The 14983-nt window shown below is 47.5% G+C and overlaps 1 protein-coding gene across 4 annotated transcripts in view; it reads left to right on the top strand.

Moving 5' to 3' along the window:
* sema4c (sema domain, immunoglobulin domain (Ig), transmembrane domain (TM) and short cytoplasmic domain, (semaphorin) 4C) overlaps nucleotides 1–14740 on the top strand; it is a 68308-nt gene extending 53568 nt beyond the window's left edge. For 3 of the 4 annotated variants that reach the window (XM_029161479.3, XM_029161481.3, XM_029161482.3), the window contains 11 exons: nucleotides 337–433; nucleotides 814–933; nucleotides 1646–1797; nucleotides 3235–3410; nucleotides 5200–5344; nucleotides 5735–5948; nucleotides 7981–8096; nucleotides 9105–9262; nucleotides 9546–9637; nucleotides 9873–12364; nucleotides 13568–14740. In XM_029161479.3, the coding sequence (XP_029017312.1) occupies nucleotides 337–433; nucleotides 814–933; nucleotides 1646–1797; nucleotides 3235–3410; nucleotides 5200–5344; nucleotides 5735–5948; nucleotides 7981–8096; nucleotides 9105–9262; nucleotides 9546–9637; nucleotides 9873–10768 (2166 nt within the window). In that variant the 3' untranslated portion in view covers nucleotides 10769–12364; nucleotides 13568–14740. The remainder of the gene's footprint in view (nucleotides 1–336; nucleotides 434–813; nucleotides 934–1645; nucleotides 1798–3234; nucleotides 3411–5199; nucleotides 5345–5734; nucleotides 5949–7980; nucleotides 8097–9104; nucleotides 9263–9545; nucleotides 9638–9872; nucleotides 12365–13567) is intronic. The other variant, XM_029161480.3, reaches the window with a different exon arrangement.
* Nucleotides 14741–14983: the final 243 nt, after the last annotated feature.

Below are 14983 nucleotides of genomic sequence, written 5' to 3'. Positions count from 1 at the left end.
TAGACCTCATTTCCCTAAACAGCAAGTCCCAGCGAGCCAGTGCTGACAGCGTTCAACCCGACATGTCGAGCATCCGACCCGAGGCGACGATCCCTGTGAGAACGGATGAAAATAAATGCGACGAGAAACGGGGGGCCGGACGTGTGAACGTTCGTGTGTGTTGTGTGCATGCGGGCGACGCTGATGTGAGAGGACAGCGCGGTGAAAGCTGAGACTACGAGCGCGGTCACAGGCAGACGGGGCCTGCGGCTGCATCATGTGGGTCATAATATTTACTGACCGCCCACCACCTGTGCTCCTCGCCTCATATTTGTGCGTGTGACTGTGTGTTGGCAGAACGCGGACCAGTTCACCCTCAACAACGCGGCCGTGGAAGACGGCAAGGGGAAGTGCCCGTATGACCCGGCCAAAGGTCACACTGGCCTCATAGTGGGTAAGAAGGAACACGCACAGCAGAATAGAAAACCTACAGGGTTTACGGTAATGAAAGGATCAGTTCTAGTCCGGCAGCTCTCCAGTAGTTATGAATTCACTGGCACCCATTAACAACACAAAGCACCAAGTGGTTCCATGTCAGCAGACTGTGTGAGGCAGTGTACAGTTGCCATGTTTTAATAGCTGTAACTGAACCATTAAACATCCATCAAATCTCTACAAAGCGGCCCCCTGCATCATTTCCCATCTGTTTTCTAGGTCGTACAATTGTACCGAGAGTCCAGACGTCTCGTTTAACGTTGCACACTGCGTCCACTTCTTGTCGATCCTCCGTTCTCTGTTCCGAGTAATTAAGTATGTGCGTTTTTGTTGCTGCAGATAAGGAGCTGTACTCTGCCACGCTCAACAACTTCCTAGGTACTGAGCCAGTCATTCTGAGGAACCTGGGCCAGCAGCACTACAGCATGAAGAGTGAATTCTTGCCTTCCTGGCTCCACGGTGAGTGGAAAAGAATACGAGGTAGAAAGGAAATACAGTGACAAAAATAGAAAGGATGGAGCAGAGGAAATGTTTTTTTTTTTGGCAAATGAATGTACAGATGTCAGATCTGGTTTGAGATAAATAAAGGTAATCACATTGGTGCTTTTTTTTAAAGAAGCAAACTAATGCAAAAGGACAAGAGAAAGTGGAACGAGTTGCAGGAAATGAAGCGCAGGAAACTGCTCCAGCAGAAGGGTTCTTTTATTTTTTCCCGAGAGGGGAAACGAGCCACTTGGAGAGAAATGGGGAGACGTGAGGATGAAGTCACAGCAGGAGAAACGGGTGATGAAAGAACGTGGCGTTAGAGTTGGCGAGGACAGAACAGCGCGAGAGGTGAGGGGAATGGAGAACGGAAGCGGAGTGAGGAGGGACATACAGATGAGGCGGAGGTCTGCTTTTAATTCATGTTGATGGAGAGATCTCATTAAAAAAAACACACCTGCAATGAAGCAAGCTTAACTTTAATTCAAACTGCTTCTGACCAGACTAAAAGCGTTTAATCGCTCTGGTGTTCAGTGTGGAGGACGCTTCAAAGAGGAAACCGTCCTGGGAAACATTGAGTCTTCATAAAAAAAAACACATCAGCATAACATAACTGAGTTCGTGAGCTCCAAATGAAGGATTCAGGTGGGTTCTGACGCTGTTCTGGGGGGGTCTGGTGTGTTCGCAGAGCCCGACTTCGTGGGTTCGGCCCTGGTGCGAGAGAGCGGCGGCAGCAAAGAGGGCGACGACGACAAGATCTACTTCTTCTTCAGCGAGCGGGCCCCGGAGCTGGACTGTGACAGGGAGCTCACTGTGGCCAGAGTGGCCCGCGTCTGCAAGGTAACGGGCCCCGTCGATCGCCAGTCATCCCCGCGCGCGGGCGTTTCCGACGCCGATCAGAGCTCCGGCGCTCGGGGACGGATCGGTCCGACAGGCTCTGACTACAGAAGCACGGACTCGTGCACACTTGGCTTGGAATCAGGTGTTTTCTGTTTCCTCCAGGTGTTTGGCAGCTGCTTCCAAGCGCTCAATAATGTGATGCAGCGCGGCTCACAGGCCTCCAACAGGAGATGCCCGTAGAAGGAAGCGAGCGCCGGAGCTCTTTTATGGAGAAACAATATAAGTACCTACAGCTGATAAGTCTAGCCAGCCAGAGTTTATAGGGTGACACGAAGACAGGGACCTGGGCTTTATTCTCCTGCACTGCAGAAGTGCACGCTCTGAGCACAGGAAGTCGTTTGCATAATCTTAGATGAACACATTCACTGAAACAATCAGTAAAGCTCAGACTTTTCATTTATCAATCTCCACTATTCACTTGGGGACTAATTAAACTTCACATTTCTACATCGCTCCCACCTTATCATCAAACAAACTTAAATTTAACTCCATTGTTTTGCTTTTGTTGAGGCTTCACTTCCTCTGCAGGTTCTGTAACAGTTAGATCTAATATATATGATGTATTTCTGCCTAATACTTCAAGAGTCTATCAGTTCCAACACTAGTTTAATGAAGAGTGTTTTGTGGAGGCCGCTGTACTGATGGAGATTTATGTGTTAATTACCTAATTTGCCTAATTGATGGCCTTGTTAGAATAACTGATTGGCTTTGATAAACAACGGTGTCCGGACATCAGACTGCGAGGGGACTCAGTCTGAGGCTTTCGCAGTGTTTCGTGACCTTTTCTGTTAACGCCGCGAGGGTTTAGTGTCGCGTCACCGCCACGTACGATCTCGCTAACATTTAAACTGTGCAAAACAGAGACAGATTGTTAACAGTTCGACGAGAGGTGGGCGATTAAGGTCACAATATACGCTGTGTTTTACAGGAAAATGCCCTTTAATGTCTGTGCTGTGATGAACAATAAAGCTCTTTGATTCAAATTAGAAACAGATGCTGGCGCATGATGCGTATTGGAGCCATGAATAATTCAGCGCATCCTGCTGATATTGCTATTGCAGCACAATGTCTATATCTCATTGCTGTATTATGAGCATTTGCATTTTTTGAATTTCTTTTTTACAGCTTCTGAAATCACAGAGCATAATAGGAATGAGACGTGTCTGACAGATGGGCCCGCAGAACACAATAGAAAGGGACTAATCGTCAATACGCACTGTATGCAAATTTGGGTGAAAAATTAATTATTAAGTGATCCTTATCCTGGGTTTCAATAGTAGCTCTGAACATCGTACAGTGGAAAAGCTCCTTCCCAGCACGACAACAGTTTTCCCGCATGAAGCTGACTGAATAAATCCACCGATGTTTGTGACACAGGGGGATCTGGGCGGCACCAGGACCCTGCAGAAGAAGTGGACCACCTTCCAGAAGGCCCGGCTGGAGTGCTCCCTCCCCGAGCGCCACGTCTCCTTCAACAACCTCAGGGCCGTGTTCACGCTGCCGGGCCAGGACTGGAGAGGCACCGCCTTCTACGGCATCTTCCACGCCCAGTGGTGAGCGGCGCGCTGTGACAGAGAGCGGAGCTCTGGGACCTCGTTGCAGCATGAGCTCGTTGCTACACAGAGCATGACACGACGCCGCAGTATCCGATATGTCAGATGCTGGATTTTTCGATGTTGACACGGTGGCTCTAATTATGCACTCTGTGTGATTAGGCATTTACTGTGTAATTGGCCTTTTAAATGTAATAGGCCTTTAACTGACACTAATGTGAGTTATTTAGTGGTTGAATATGTTTTATTGGTTGGACTAGTCGTGTTTCAGATGACACCGAGTCCATTTACTCAGCAGAAGCCGACTGAATAAATTAGACCTGCTGTAGAGTATGAAGAGGACCTGTTTTAATACCGTAGTATAATGTAAATCTCTCTATAATGTGTCCAAACTGACCTACTGGTCCATACAAATATTTAATGTTACTCATTACTTATCATGTTTTATTTCCTCCTCAAAGCAGGAACAAATCCTGGCTAGTGACTATTTTAGAAACACAGGACATGCTTCTGAATGTTGTCCTCTGTGGAGAAACAAACCCGGGTCTTGTGAGTTTATTTTGATAAATGCAAATAGATTTAAGAAACTTTTTTTAACAACTGAGAAACACGAACACGTTTGAGGCTAATAAACTACAACCATGTACACAGAGAGTTGGCAACAGTGTTTGGATCTGTTGGTTATCAGTGAAGAAAGAGGCGAGAGGTTTTCTTTCGGGAGGAAAGTTGGAGACTCACTCTGTCTTGGAGCACTGCCCTTTGATGGGATTCTTTTGTGTTCTTCAATAAGATATCGTATCACAAAGTGAACCAGCTTTGAACTTCAGGCTTTGTTTTTTTCATTCACAGCTTCTATTGCTGCTGTTAAAACCTAATCCTTTTTCTCCGTGTGACTCGCCGGGGATTCCTTAAAGCCCTCTGGCTTTGATGGAGATAATATTAAGATAATTGGACATTATGTAAATGGTGACTCGAGGTTCAAGTCGTAATCTGGCTGAGTAGACTGCTCAGCGACGTCGGGGCCGTTCTTTGGTTGTTATGCTCACCTTGTGTGGCGCTGGTACGGGTTCCACACATATGAACAGATTTAGACAACCTCCTCTTTCCTCTTCAGTTTTTTTTAAGAATGACATTTTACAGCAGCAGTAAACTGCTACTTTATGGCTCAGTTTAGGCTTCAATGATTGCTGCCAACTGTGCGACTTTGATTCTTCCTGAGTCTGAAGAGCCAATACAGACTTTTTAGGGCATAAGTCTGAGCTATATATATAAATATATATATATATATATGTGTCATATGTCAATATCCCATTTCCACCTAAGCGGGTGCAAAAAAAAATAATTTCCCACAACATCAACCTTGATATTAAGCGAAATGCAATTCCTGAGCAAAGCACAAACTGGTTGATTTCAGTTGCAGTGCATTACATGTGCAACAACCCATCCATGATTTTACTTAGCAACTGAAAGATTGGAGTCACGACTGGTTTATTAGTGAAATCTTATTAGAGAAATCTTACTCTGTGACATTAGTATGATCACTGATCATACTGTGTAAAAGCACACGTAGTGATATGACAGTTTTAGGTTGTAAGTTCTTCTTTCTACTTCATTCGGACACATTTCACCGGCGTGTTTTCTTTCTCCACATGCTGCATATCAGCCTGGCTTTATTCGTGCCACACGCTGGAACCCTGCTGGATGTTGAAAAGTCCTGTTTTTGACATTTCCAACGGCGTGACAGGTCTACTTCACGTCACTAAAGCCGTGCCTTGCCACCGTGTTTCAGGGGCGACGTGGACGTGTCGGCAGTGTGCCAGTACCAGATCGCCGATGTGAAGAAAGTGTTCGAAGGCTCCTACAAGGAGTACAGGGAGGCATCCCAGAGGTGGGGGCGCTACACTGGTGCGGTCCCTGTCCCCCGTCCTGGATCGGTAAGAATATTTGAATGTGATGTGTGTGTTAAAGTGTTTTCAGACAAATTCAAGGAATCAAGAAAATCATACTGGAACTAATAATTAATTAATTAAATACGATAAACTATCTTGTTTTAGTCTGTTTTATATCTATAGTACAAGTGTATAAAAAAAACAATGAGTAAGAAGAGGGAGTCTGGGTCTGGGTTGTGAAGGGGTACAGGAGCAGTGGAGGTGAATAAAAGAAAAAAAACTGGCACAAAATGGAAAACTAAAAACATAATGATCCAGGACGCAGAAGATGGGGAGTAATGGCCAGAGGAAGTGAAAAGAGGAGGCGAGCATCCAACCGAGCCAACCTGTGCCAGCACTCACCGCTTCCTTCCCCTCCCTCTGTCTGCGCTGCAGTGCATCACTAACTCGGACAGGGAGAACGGCTACAACAGCTCCCTGCACCTGCCCGACGCCACGCTCAACTTCGCCAAGAAGCACCCGCTGATGGAGGACAAAGCCTCGGCTCGGCCCCTGCTGCTCACCAAGGGTGTCAACTTCACCAGGCTGGCGGTGGACCGGGTCAGCGCCCTGGACCAGCGGGCCTACAACATGCTCTTCATCGGCACAGGTGAGCGTCACAGAGAACAACGCACGCGATGTGCAGGGTTTTAAAGTGGAGCTCTGGCTCACGCTTAAATCTCATTTCTACTTGCTTTGACTTTGTTTCTCTCTTTATTTTTGGTCTTAATGCATCAAAATGTTCGGGTCAACGGGTTACACTCCTCCCTCTCGTCATCACTGAATATTATTGTGTCGTCCACCTCTCTCGATGCTCTGCCTCCGCACTCTGTACACTGACTGCCTGTTTGGGAAGTTGCACTCGCCATTTGTTGAGCAGAGGCGCGCTCACAGGCCGTGGCAGCAGACAGCGACAGGTTCCGGTATTAGGTACCGTGATACAAGACAACATGCCATCTGGCCAGACATCAGCTGGGTTTCAATTAGGCCCTCGATTTGCATGCTGAGATCCATCTTTATGCATCAAAGGAAAACATCCACGAATGCACAACTTAATTAATATCTGAAGTCGGCCGCCACAGGGCCCGTATGCAGGTGTCCGCTTTTGGCACCGGGCTGCACGTAGCCGGCCCTAATCCTGAATAACACGGGTCTGACAGTGGATTCCAGGGAGTGTGCATTTGAATGCGGGCCGTCTCATGAATGGAGAGCGACCGGGCTGCTTACCATTCAGATCACTGCAGCCGCGGAGCGGCCGCGTGGCGGCTGACAGCGCCGCGGCGCCGGACTCGCGGCTTTCTCTCCTGGCAAGCGCGGACGCAGCGGCGCGCGGACAGGACAGGAGAGCCCGCTCACAAATGGATGTACGCGCTCGCACTCCCCGAGCCAAGTGCAGTCATCCCCGCTCGCCGTGCTTCACAGCACAAACTCAACAGGGCCCTTGGCAGACGGGCGCTCACGCTGCCAATTGGGCTGCGGGCTTGATTAGCTATTAGCTGCAGCATAGCGACAGCTGATGTGAAAACAGAGACGGGGAGCGCTTGTCGGAAGCGTTTTTCTGACAGAGCGGCTGCGGGACCGAGGGATTAACGGACGCTGGGTCGTGAAGCCGATAGGGCCCAGTGTGATGATATGCCTGCTGCTCCCTGTGTGTGTGTGTGCCGAGGTTCCGTCTCTCCTCCTTCCTGTTGGCTAACGGTCCAGCGTTTCATATTATCTGTGACAGGCTCCTAATCGAAAGACCCGCACAGGAAAGCTCATGTCAGCACGTTAACACTGTTATACACACACACACACACACACACACACACACATCAAGGTGACCCCACCAGCTGCGCCTGAAACGCTTTTCATCACAGGGGATCTCGACTCGCTCACGACGCCGTACATGAAAGGAGCAGAGGATCCTGCCTCTGTCCTCCAGCGTCAGCTCCCTACGCGCCGCTCCAAAATGGCTTCTGATAATATTGCCTTTTCCCGAGGTCTTTGCAGGCCACGAGCAGCTTCTCCACTCTTTTAACTTCACCGCTAATAGTTTCTTGCTGAGCTGGACAGAGCGATGCAGCTCTGAGTTTGGGCTTTACTGCGACGGCCATTAAAGTTGAGTTAGATGGGGCTGTTTTGTTCATAATATGACAGGAAAAGCCCAGTAATCAACGTTGCTGCCAGCATACATAATGATATTTACCCTGTGCTTTAATATGCAAATGAGGCATTATGGAATCAAGTGGGAGCGTTTGCGTATTCTAATCCCTGATCATTAATATTTCATTAAAAGAACAAACTCCTCTACAGTCACAGGTGTGTGTTTATGAATATGTCTGCACGCCATTAATATTTAGGTGGAATATTGCCCAGGTGTGTTTACCAACCATTAATATTTAATTAACTGATCTGCAGACACAGGTGTATGGATTAATTTAATATTGCAAGTCATTATTCAAATGAACAACATTACTGTGTGGCTGTGGAGCATTTCTCACCTGATGTTGGTGATAAGGAGCCGTCGGAGGCTGTTGGACATGTAGGCGTGAGCACCGAGGCCAAATCTGTATGAGCCTCCACGATGGAATTGGAAAAATCACCTAAGGAAATCATGAAATTAAAGATTGAACTGAATCCCGGTCTTCCTCTTCCTGCAGCCGAGGGCTGGCTGCAGAGGGTGGTGATCCTGGGCGCCGAGACCCACGTGATCGAGGAGATCCAGCTGTTTGCGACGGCTCAGCCGGTGGACAGCCTGACCGTCTCGCACTCCAAGGTAAGAGAACGGGGACGTCGCTTCTTCGGTGCGATGTTTCCTAGACAACGAGGACGGCGTCAGCACGCATTAACAGATGCAACAAACCGACGCTGGAGTGAATTAATGACGAGAGAAGTCCTTCTTCTAACTGCTCATTCGAGACTGAGCTTCCTGCCGCTGCTACTTGAGCACGCACCCGTTTATGAGCGTGAGCATTTTGTCGCGCTCCCGCGGTGGATGCATTGTTTTCTGTCTTTTAAGCAGATGAGAGATCTTAATGGCCTCTCAGGGGAAGAAGTTGTACAAAGTTCCTTTGTTGTTTAGGGAGATATCCTGTCTGGCTGGTACATCCAGCGTGTTCCTGTAATTCATTTGATGATTTTCCTCAAAAGCAGACTGGGATCCCTGTTCACTTGCTCGGCGTTGCGTCACTCGTTTACTGGTATCGGGTATAAAACTGGCACCTCTGTCGCTCCACGGACACTCGACGCAGCGCATGCGGCCTCGGCAGATGTTTTAATCAACACTGCCCTTTTTCAGATCAAGTGTCGCCTCGTGAATCTGAAGTCTTCTTCAAAATGACAGTAATTAGAGTCCGTGGCCACAGTGGGCAACTTAACCTTTGCCACTGTTGTTTGCTCGAACTCCCGGGCCTATTAGCTAATCCTGCGTCATGTTCTGTGTCCCGGTGGTTTTCCAGGACCGTGTCTGCGAATCATTGCTTTTTTGATGTGACGTGGTAAAAATACTTTAATGCTGCCTTAGCAAACGTACATTTTCTAACACTTTTTACAAAAAGAGTGCAACTCCTATTGGAGTAGAAGAGGGTCAGGGGGAAGAGAATGTTATTGTAATTGAGAGTGATTATCCCATTATCTTCTCTAACCTCTAACTCAGGCGCTCTCTCTGTTTATCCTTCCTCTTGTGCGTCATCTCTCCCTGGTTTCTGTCTCCGGATTGAATGGCTGGACCTGTTCTCTGTCGTCTCCCTCCCGCTCTTCATCTCTCTTTGGGTTCTCGCTCTAGAAGTACTTGTACATCGGCTCTCGCTCCGAGGTTCTCCAGCTGCCCTTGGCCAACTGCAGCCGCTATCAGTCTCAGCCAGACTGCCTGCTCGCCCGGGACCCTTATTGCGCCTGGGACAGCGAGGGTCGAGCTTGTGTCCGCATTGACCTCCACCGCGGGTGAGCACAGTGCATTTGTGCATCCATACGCGTATGTAGGTTGCACGAGGCCTGGAATTGACGTCTTAAATTCAATTCAATTCAATTCAATTCAATTCAATTTTATTTATATAGCGCTAAATCACAACAAAGTTATTTCAAGGCACTTTACAAAGTAAGGTTTAAAACCTCACACAACTAAACCCAACAAATCCCACATACAGCAAGCATTTAACACATACAGCAAGCATTTAAAGTATCTGGACAAGCTTGTAGAACTCTTCTTTTCCCTCTTCACCCACAGGTCCACCTCCTCCTTGTCACAGGACCTCATGTTGGAAAGGTTCAGCCGAGGAAAAGCCAAGTTCGATAAGCCTGTTTCCATCCCCAGCCCCGGTGAGTGTGGGGCCACATCTCAGCAGTGGTCCCTGGTGGAAACTGAATGTCATTACAGGAGCAAGTCAGTATTAAGAGCAGGGAATGGACCTGACATGGCCTCAGTGAACTTGATTAGATCAAGCCCCAAAATTGAATTACACAGAATAGAGCATTCTGCTGCAGAATATAAATAGAAATTCTTATGTATGACGCTTAAGTTGTCCCTGTCGCCCTCTCGCTTTCCCCTCTGCAGAGCACTCCCGTCTGCGGAACGTAACAGTGGTGGTGGGGTCCGACATGGTGCTGCCCTGCCAGCTGGTCTCTAACCTGGCCCAGCCCTGCTGGTTCTTCAATGACCGTGAGCTCCTGCTGGGCGACCCTGAGGCTGGGGGGCCGCACTTTGACCGCACCCTCAAGGCCCTGGTTGTCCCTGAAGCAGGCCAGGTGCAAGCAGGTCGCTACATCTGCTACTCGGAGGAGCAGGGGGTCAAGTTCCAGACCGAGCGCTACCAGGTGGCCGTGGTGGCCAGTGCGCCCGTGTTTATGGAGGCCCGGGCTCCAGACACCAGCATGGGGCTGTTCTGGGTGCTGGTGATCACCCTGGGGGCGGCGTGCCTGATGCTCCTCATAGCGGCGCTCTACCTGCGCAGGCGGCTGAAGCTGGCGCTGGGCAAAGGCGCCGACATGAAGCCGCTGGAGAGCACGCTGGTCTATCCCATCACCCTGCCCAAGGAGCCTCCCACCTTCGTGCCCAGCAAGATGCCCAGCGACGAGGACCGCTTCTGGGAGACGGGCGCCAACTATTACTACTCGGACGGCTCGCTGAAGATCGTTCCCGGCCACGCCGTGGGGCCCAACGGCGTCGGCGGCACGGCGTCTCCCAGTGCGATTCCCGGGCAGCCCATCCACTCCCCCAGCCGTCTCAGCCTCACCAACATCCGGGGCTCCAGTGGCAACGGCTACATCCGCCTCAACCTGAGCACAGCGGGGGAGGAGAGGGCTAGCGGGGCTGGCACTGGGGGCGGCGGCCTCGGCGGCCTCGGCGTGGGCAGGAACGACTACTCCAGCCCCTTCAAGGAGGAGCTGCGGCGCACGCTGCAGCAGAGGAGCGTGCTGCCCGACGCCAACCCCGAGGAGTCGTCCGTCTAGGCCGCGCCTCCTGCGCCTCCGTCCCGAGTTGGAAAAACAAAACAACCAACCTACCTCCCTCCTCTAGAGGATGCCTGCTCTCTCTCTCTCTCTCTTTCAGTGACTCGCTGTCAGTCCCCCCATGCTCCCTCCCGCTCTGCCAATGCCTGTTTGGCTCACTGTAGACGTTTATAGCACACAGCATGTTAAATATACACACCCATACATGTGTTCTCGCCACCGTGCAGAGGTGGTTGTGACTTTTTCTGCTTTCACTGTCAATTGCCACTTGTGTAAATTGTGTATTTATAAAGACTGAACGCGGAGGAGAACACCTCAAGCATGGAAATCAAACAAACGGCGTTATATGTTTTCTGAGGGGCACATTTCTTTTACACTGAGTAGACGAGCGAGGCTTTTAGCCCCCGTACTGAAACCAGTTGACGAAAGGCATGGGCAACCGACTGGAAATACTGAACTGACTCTTTATCCTTCTGTTGCTTTGAGAGTTTTTCAGCTTACTGCACTTAAGAACTGGAAGCGTGTCTTCCCCTTTTTTTGTATTTGTGATGCAGGAGTGCGAGAGCGGTCGAAAAACAAAGGACTAATTAATCTCGAAGCACGACGACAATCACGTCCCTGTAGCAGGAGCTCTGCTTGGGACAGAGAGGAGAGAGAGCACGAGACAAAGAGAGGATATTAAATGGGAAACGAAGTGAACGGGAGTGAACGACAAATGAGGGTTTATGAATGAAGGACAATCTCTCAAGACTTTCTCTGCTCAATTTGTATTTTTCCCCCCACATTGTATTTACCCCTGGAGAAAGCTCTTGATTCCTTCCACTTTAATTTGTTGTGAGGGTTGGTTTGAATTGAGACATTTCTTGCAGTTTCTTTTTCTACGTCTTACGGACCACAGTGGTTTTCAACGGACTCGTGCTCCTGTCTGTGAACGACGAAGCGAGGGCCAGCGCTTGCATGGCGACCTTCAGACGCACCTTGAGGCCCATTATACGACGCGGCACACTCCATATGACGCCCGGGCCCGTGTTCTGATTGAGCCCTTTAGGGCGTTCATTCACCTGCGTATAAAAGAAATAACTATTTGCAGGGAAACAGTAATTGCACACTTTATTCCAAATTGAAGTTGACGTGAAAATATTAGGCATAGAGAATGTAGTTGAACCCTCACTGATGTGACCGCTGTGGATGTCTCAATAAGTGCTTTACATTTTCTGCGTTTATGTGAGGGCGGTAACCTGCACTGCCAAGAAGGACAGACCCCCCCCCCCCCCCCCCCCCCCCCCCCCCCCCCCCCCCCCCTTACTCGCACAGATCAACACACAGTTGCAGAGTAAATGCCAGCCCTGCACCCCTTCCCCCATACCGATGCCCAGAGACTGACCGGGGCTACTGTGGACGTATGCAGAGACACACACACACACACACACACACACACACACACACACACACACACACACACACACACACACACACACACACACACACACACACACACACACACACACACTGTTGATTGAGGAATGGACAGACCGATCGCTGCTGTGATGGGAAACTGCTGGTTCCTGGAGGGAAGCAGCCACCGACGAGCGAAAGGTATTGTTCCACTTAATTAAATTCATGCAAACAGTTTTAAGCTAAGTCCTAACCTTTAAAGATTTCCAATTTAGCGTTTTGGCTCCTCACGCTGCTCAGTGTAGTGTTGAGAGTTATTGAGTTTGTTTATCTGGCTTATCTGGCAGTCCCTGTGCTCAGCTTATGATTTATGCATAATTCAGCACTTTAGGAAATACACTTTTTTACTGTCTTCCCCAGAATTAGATGAGGGGATCAATACCGGTGCCTCATCTGTCAGTTAATTAGGACGCTACAGTTCAGGGTCTGTTAACTTCATCTTTAACTTGCCTGGCCCTGTCTAGAGACTTTACTCACAAACGCATTGTGTTGCTTTGCTGCAAACAAAAATCACGACATCTTCTTGGGCGGGAGCAGCGACCTTTTAGCATCTACAACCTCCATTCTTACTTTTAAATTAAGATAATGATGCATTTGTTAGGTTGAGTGAACAGAACTGTGAATAGTGCCATGTGAAATATTCTTTATATTCTATTCTTATTTCACTTTCACTTTTAACACATTTAAGAGCCCTTACACTTTTGTGTATTCAGTGCATTGCCTGTTAAAATGTTAACATTGTAATCCCATTCTACCCACGAGACTCTAAGCAATGGCATTGAGGGTCAACTGACCAACTCAGGTCAATGTATTTAAAGTTTATGGCGACTCAGATTCAAAAATATTATACCCTCCTAAAACTCCACAATAGCATCCAGGTACTTAGGTGACTGTGGGTCAGAGCACCGCCTTGACTTCTCACAGCATGACTATATGTCCTGAGTTTGAGTTAGCGAGTGACGGAGATGACCTGCACCATTTCCCCAGACTGCATTTCATCAAAAGTCTGGGGGGACGGGTTCATTGGAAAAAGTACTTTGATGGTGAAAGATAAAAACAGCACCTGTAACTCTCCGAAGCTCAAAGCTCAAACTTTCTGATTAAAAGTAAAAATGCTGCACACAGCCTAAAATCAGCTGACCTAAAGGAGCCCCTTGTAGAGCTGCTCTACCTGAAAGACAGGACCTTCTCAAACCAGTCATCTACTTAGTACTGACACATACAATCTACTGTCTCATCTCTAGAAAACCCACATCCAATACGTTACAATATGAAAGTGATGAAACTGTTTTCTCATGGCTGTTTTCTTGTTGGTAATTTAAAACTATTTTGTTGTTTGACCAGCAGGTCTTGACTTGTATGGGACGTTTCCTTTGGGACCAGATACTCGAGCGCAGCCAGAAGAAAAGGAAGGACGACGACACTTTGTTTCGCCTCGGAGTGTACAGAGCGGGGACAGATGTAGAATATCAAAAGCTGAAGAGGCACTCAGCCATCGGCACTCCATCCTAGTGTTGCATGACCCTCTGCAAGTGGACTGTACATGTTTGATATGATCATCCTTGTACAAGTGCTTCATTTTTGATCAATCCTTTCTGGACTGTTTCAACACTAATCTTGTGGAAGATTATTTGTCTCTGAAAAAGAAAATGCCAGTGTCTCTGATTCATGGCTCAAGGGTTGTACAGGAATTTGTGGCTGCATTTCAATATGTTTACTTTTTCGGTGCCTCTTCACGTTTTCGGATAAGCCAAAGTAGACTGCAGCTGCTTCTGTTCTTGTTGAAATACTTCAATTAACCTTATTTGTTGTTTCTAGATCGATATTTAAGTTTCAGCAGTCCGTCCACTTTGCTATACCGAGCTGATGTGTGCATGTTTTATCCGCTCCCTCGAGTGAAATGCAAAAAGGCTGAAGGCTGCTTCCTTCCTTTTTTTACATTTCAGTAGTGACAGACTGCGCCCCCCATTTTTATAAAAGGCTGAATGATGTACCAAAACCATTATTTAATTTGTTGTACCCTGAAAAAACCAAAAGAGATACTGTTGATCAGTACTAGAATGTGTCCTCTCCATTGTGTTAAATTACCTGAGAAGAAAGATGAGAAACACGTGAGCTCTTTACACTGGTACTTGGTTATGTCCCAATATAATTCTCTTTAATAGCTTTTCTTTTCATATGACGTGCTGCAAAAGCAAAGAAAAAGATACAATAATACAGTCTCATGCTTAAAACAAATGCATGTGTAATGTATTGTATGCATATTGTTTCATTTTGATCGATTTTCCTTTCACACAAGGCTTTAACTCAAAAAAATGCTGTTATAACAAATTATTATTTGTATTATACTATTATACGGATTTCATTTTGCCCCATTTTGCTTGTTTGTTTGTTTTTAACTTATTTTAACTTGTAAAAAGTTGTTGATATTTATTATCATTGTACATATGTCCTTATTTTTTATATGTGTGTATATATATATAAATATATGTATACACAAATAAAAATAGAGATATAGTTAAGGTGTGTGAGTTTCTTTCTATCGTGTTTTATACAGGGAACAAACATGTATTAGAATTAATATGTACTGTATGAGAGATTTAGGGACAGTGTGTTTGAGAAAACATAATTTGGATGAATGAGATGTGGAACTGAAAATCAGTGCCTCATAGGAGTGTGGGTGTGATTATGGTTTTCTGGCTCTATGTGCCTGACCTGTAATAGACAGGTCTACAGGCAACCTGTCTACAGAAGCTCTTA

This window comes from Betta splendens, chromosome 9, assembly GCF_900634795.4.
Source record: "Betta splendens chromosome 9, fBetSpl5.4, whole genome shotgun sequence".
Taxonomy (NCBI): Eukaryota; Metazoa; Chordata; class Actinopteri; order Anabantiformes; family Osphronemidae; genus Betta; species Betta splendens.
This window is presented reverse-complemented; position numbering and strand designations above follow the sequence as displayed.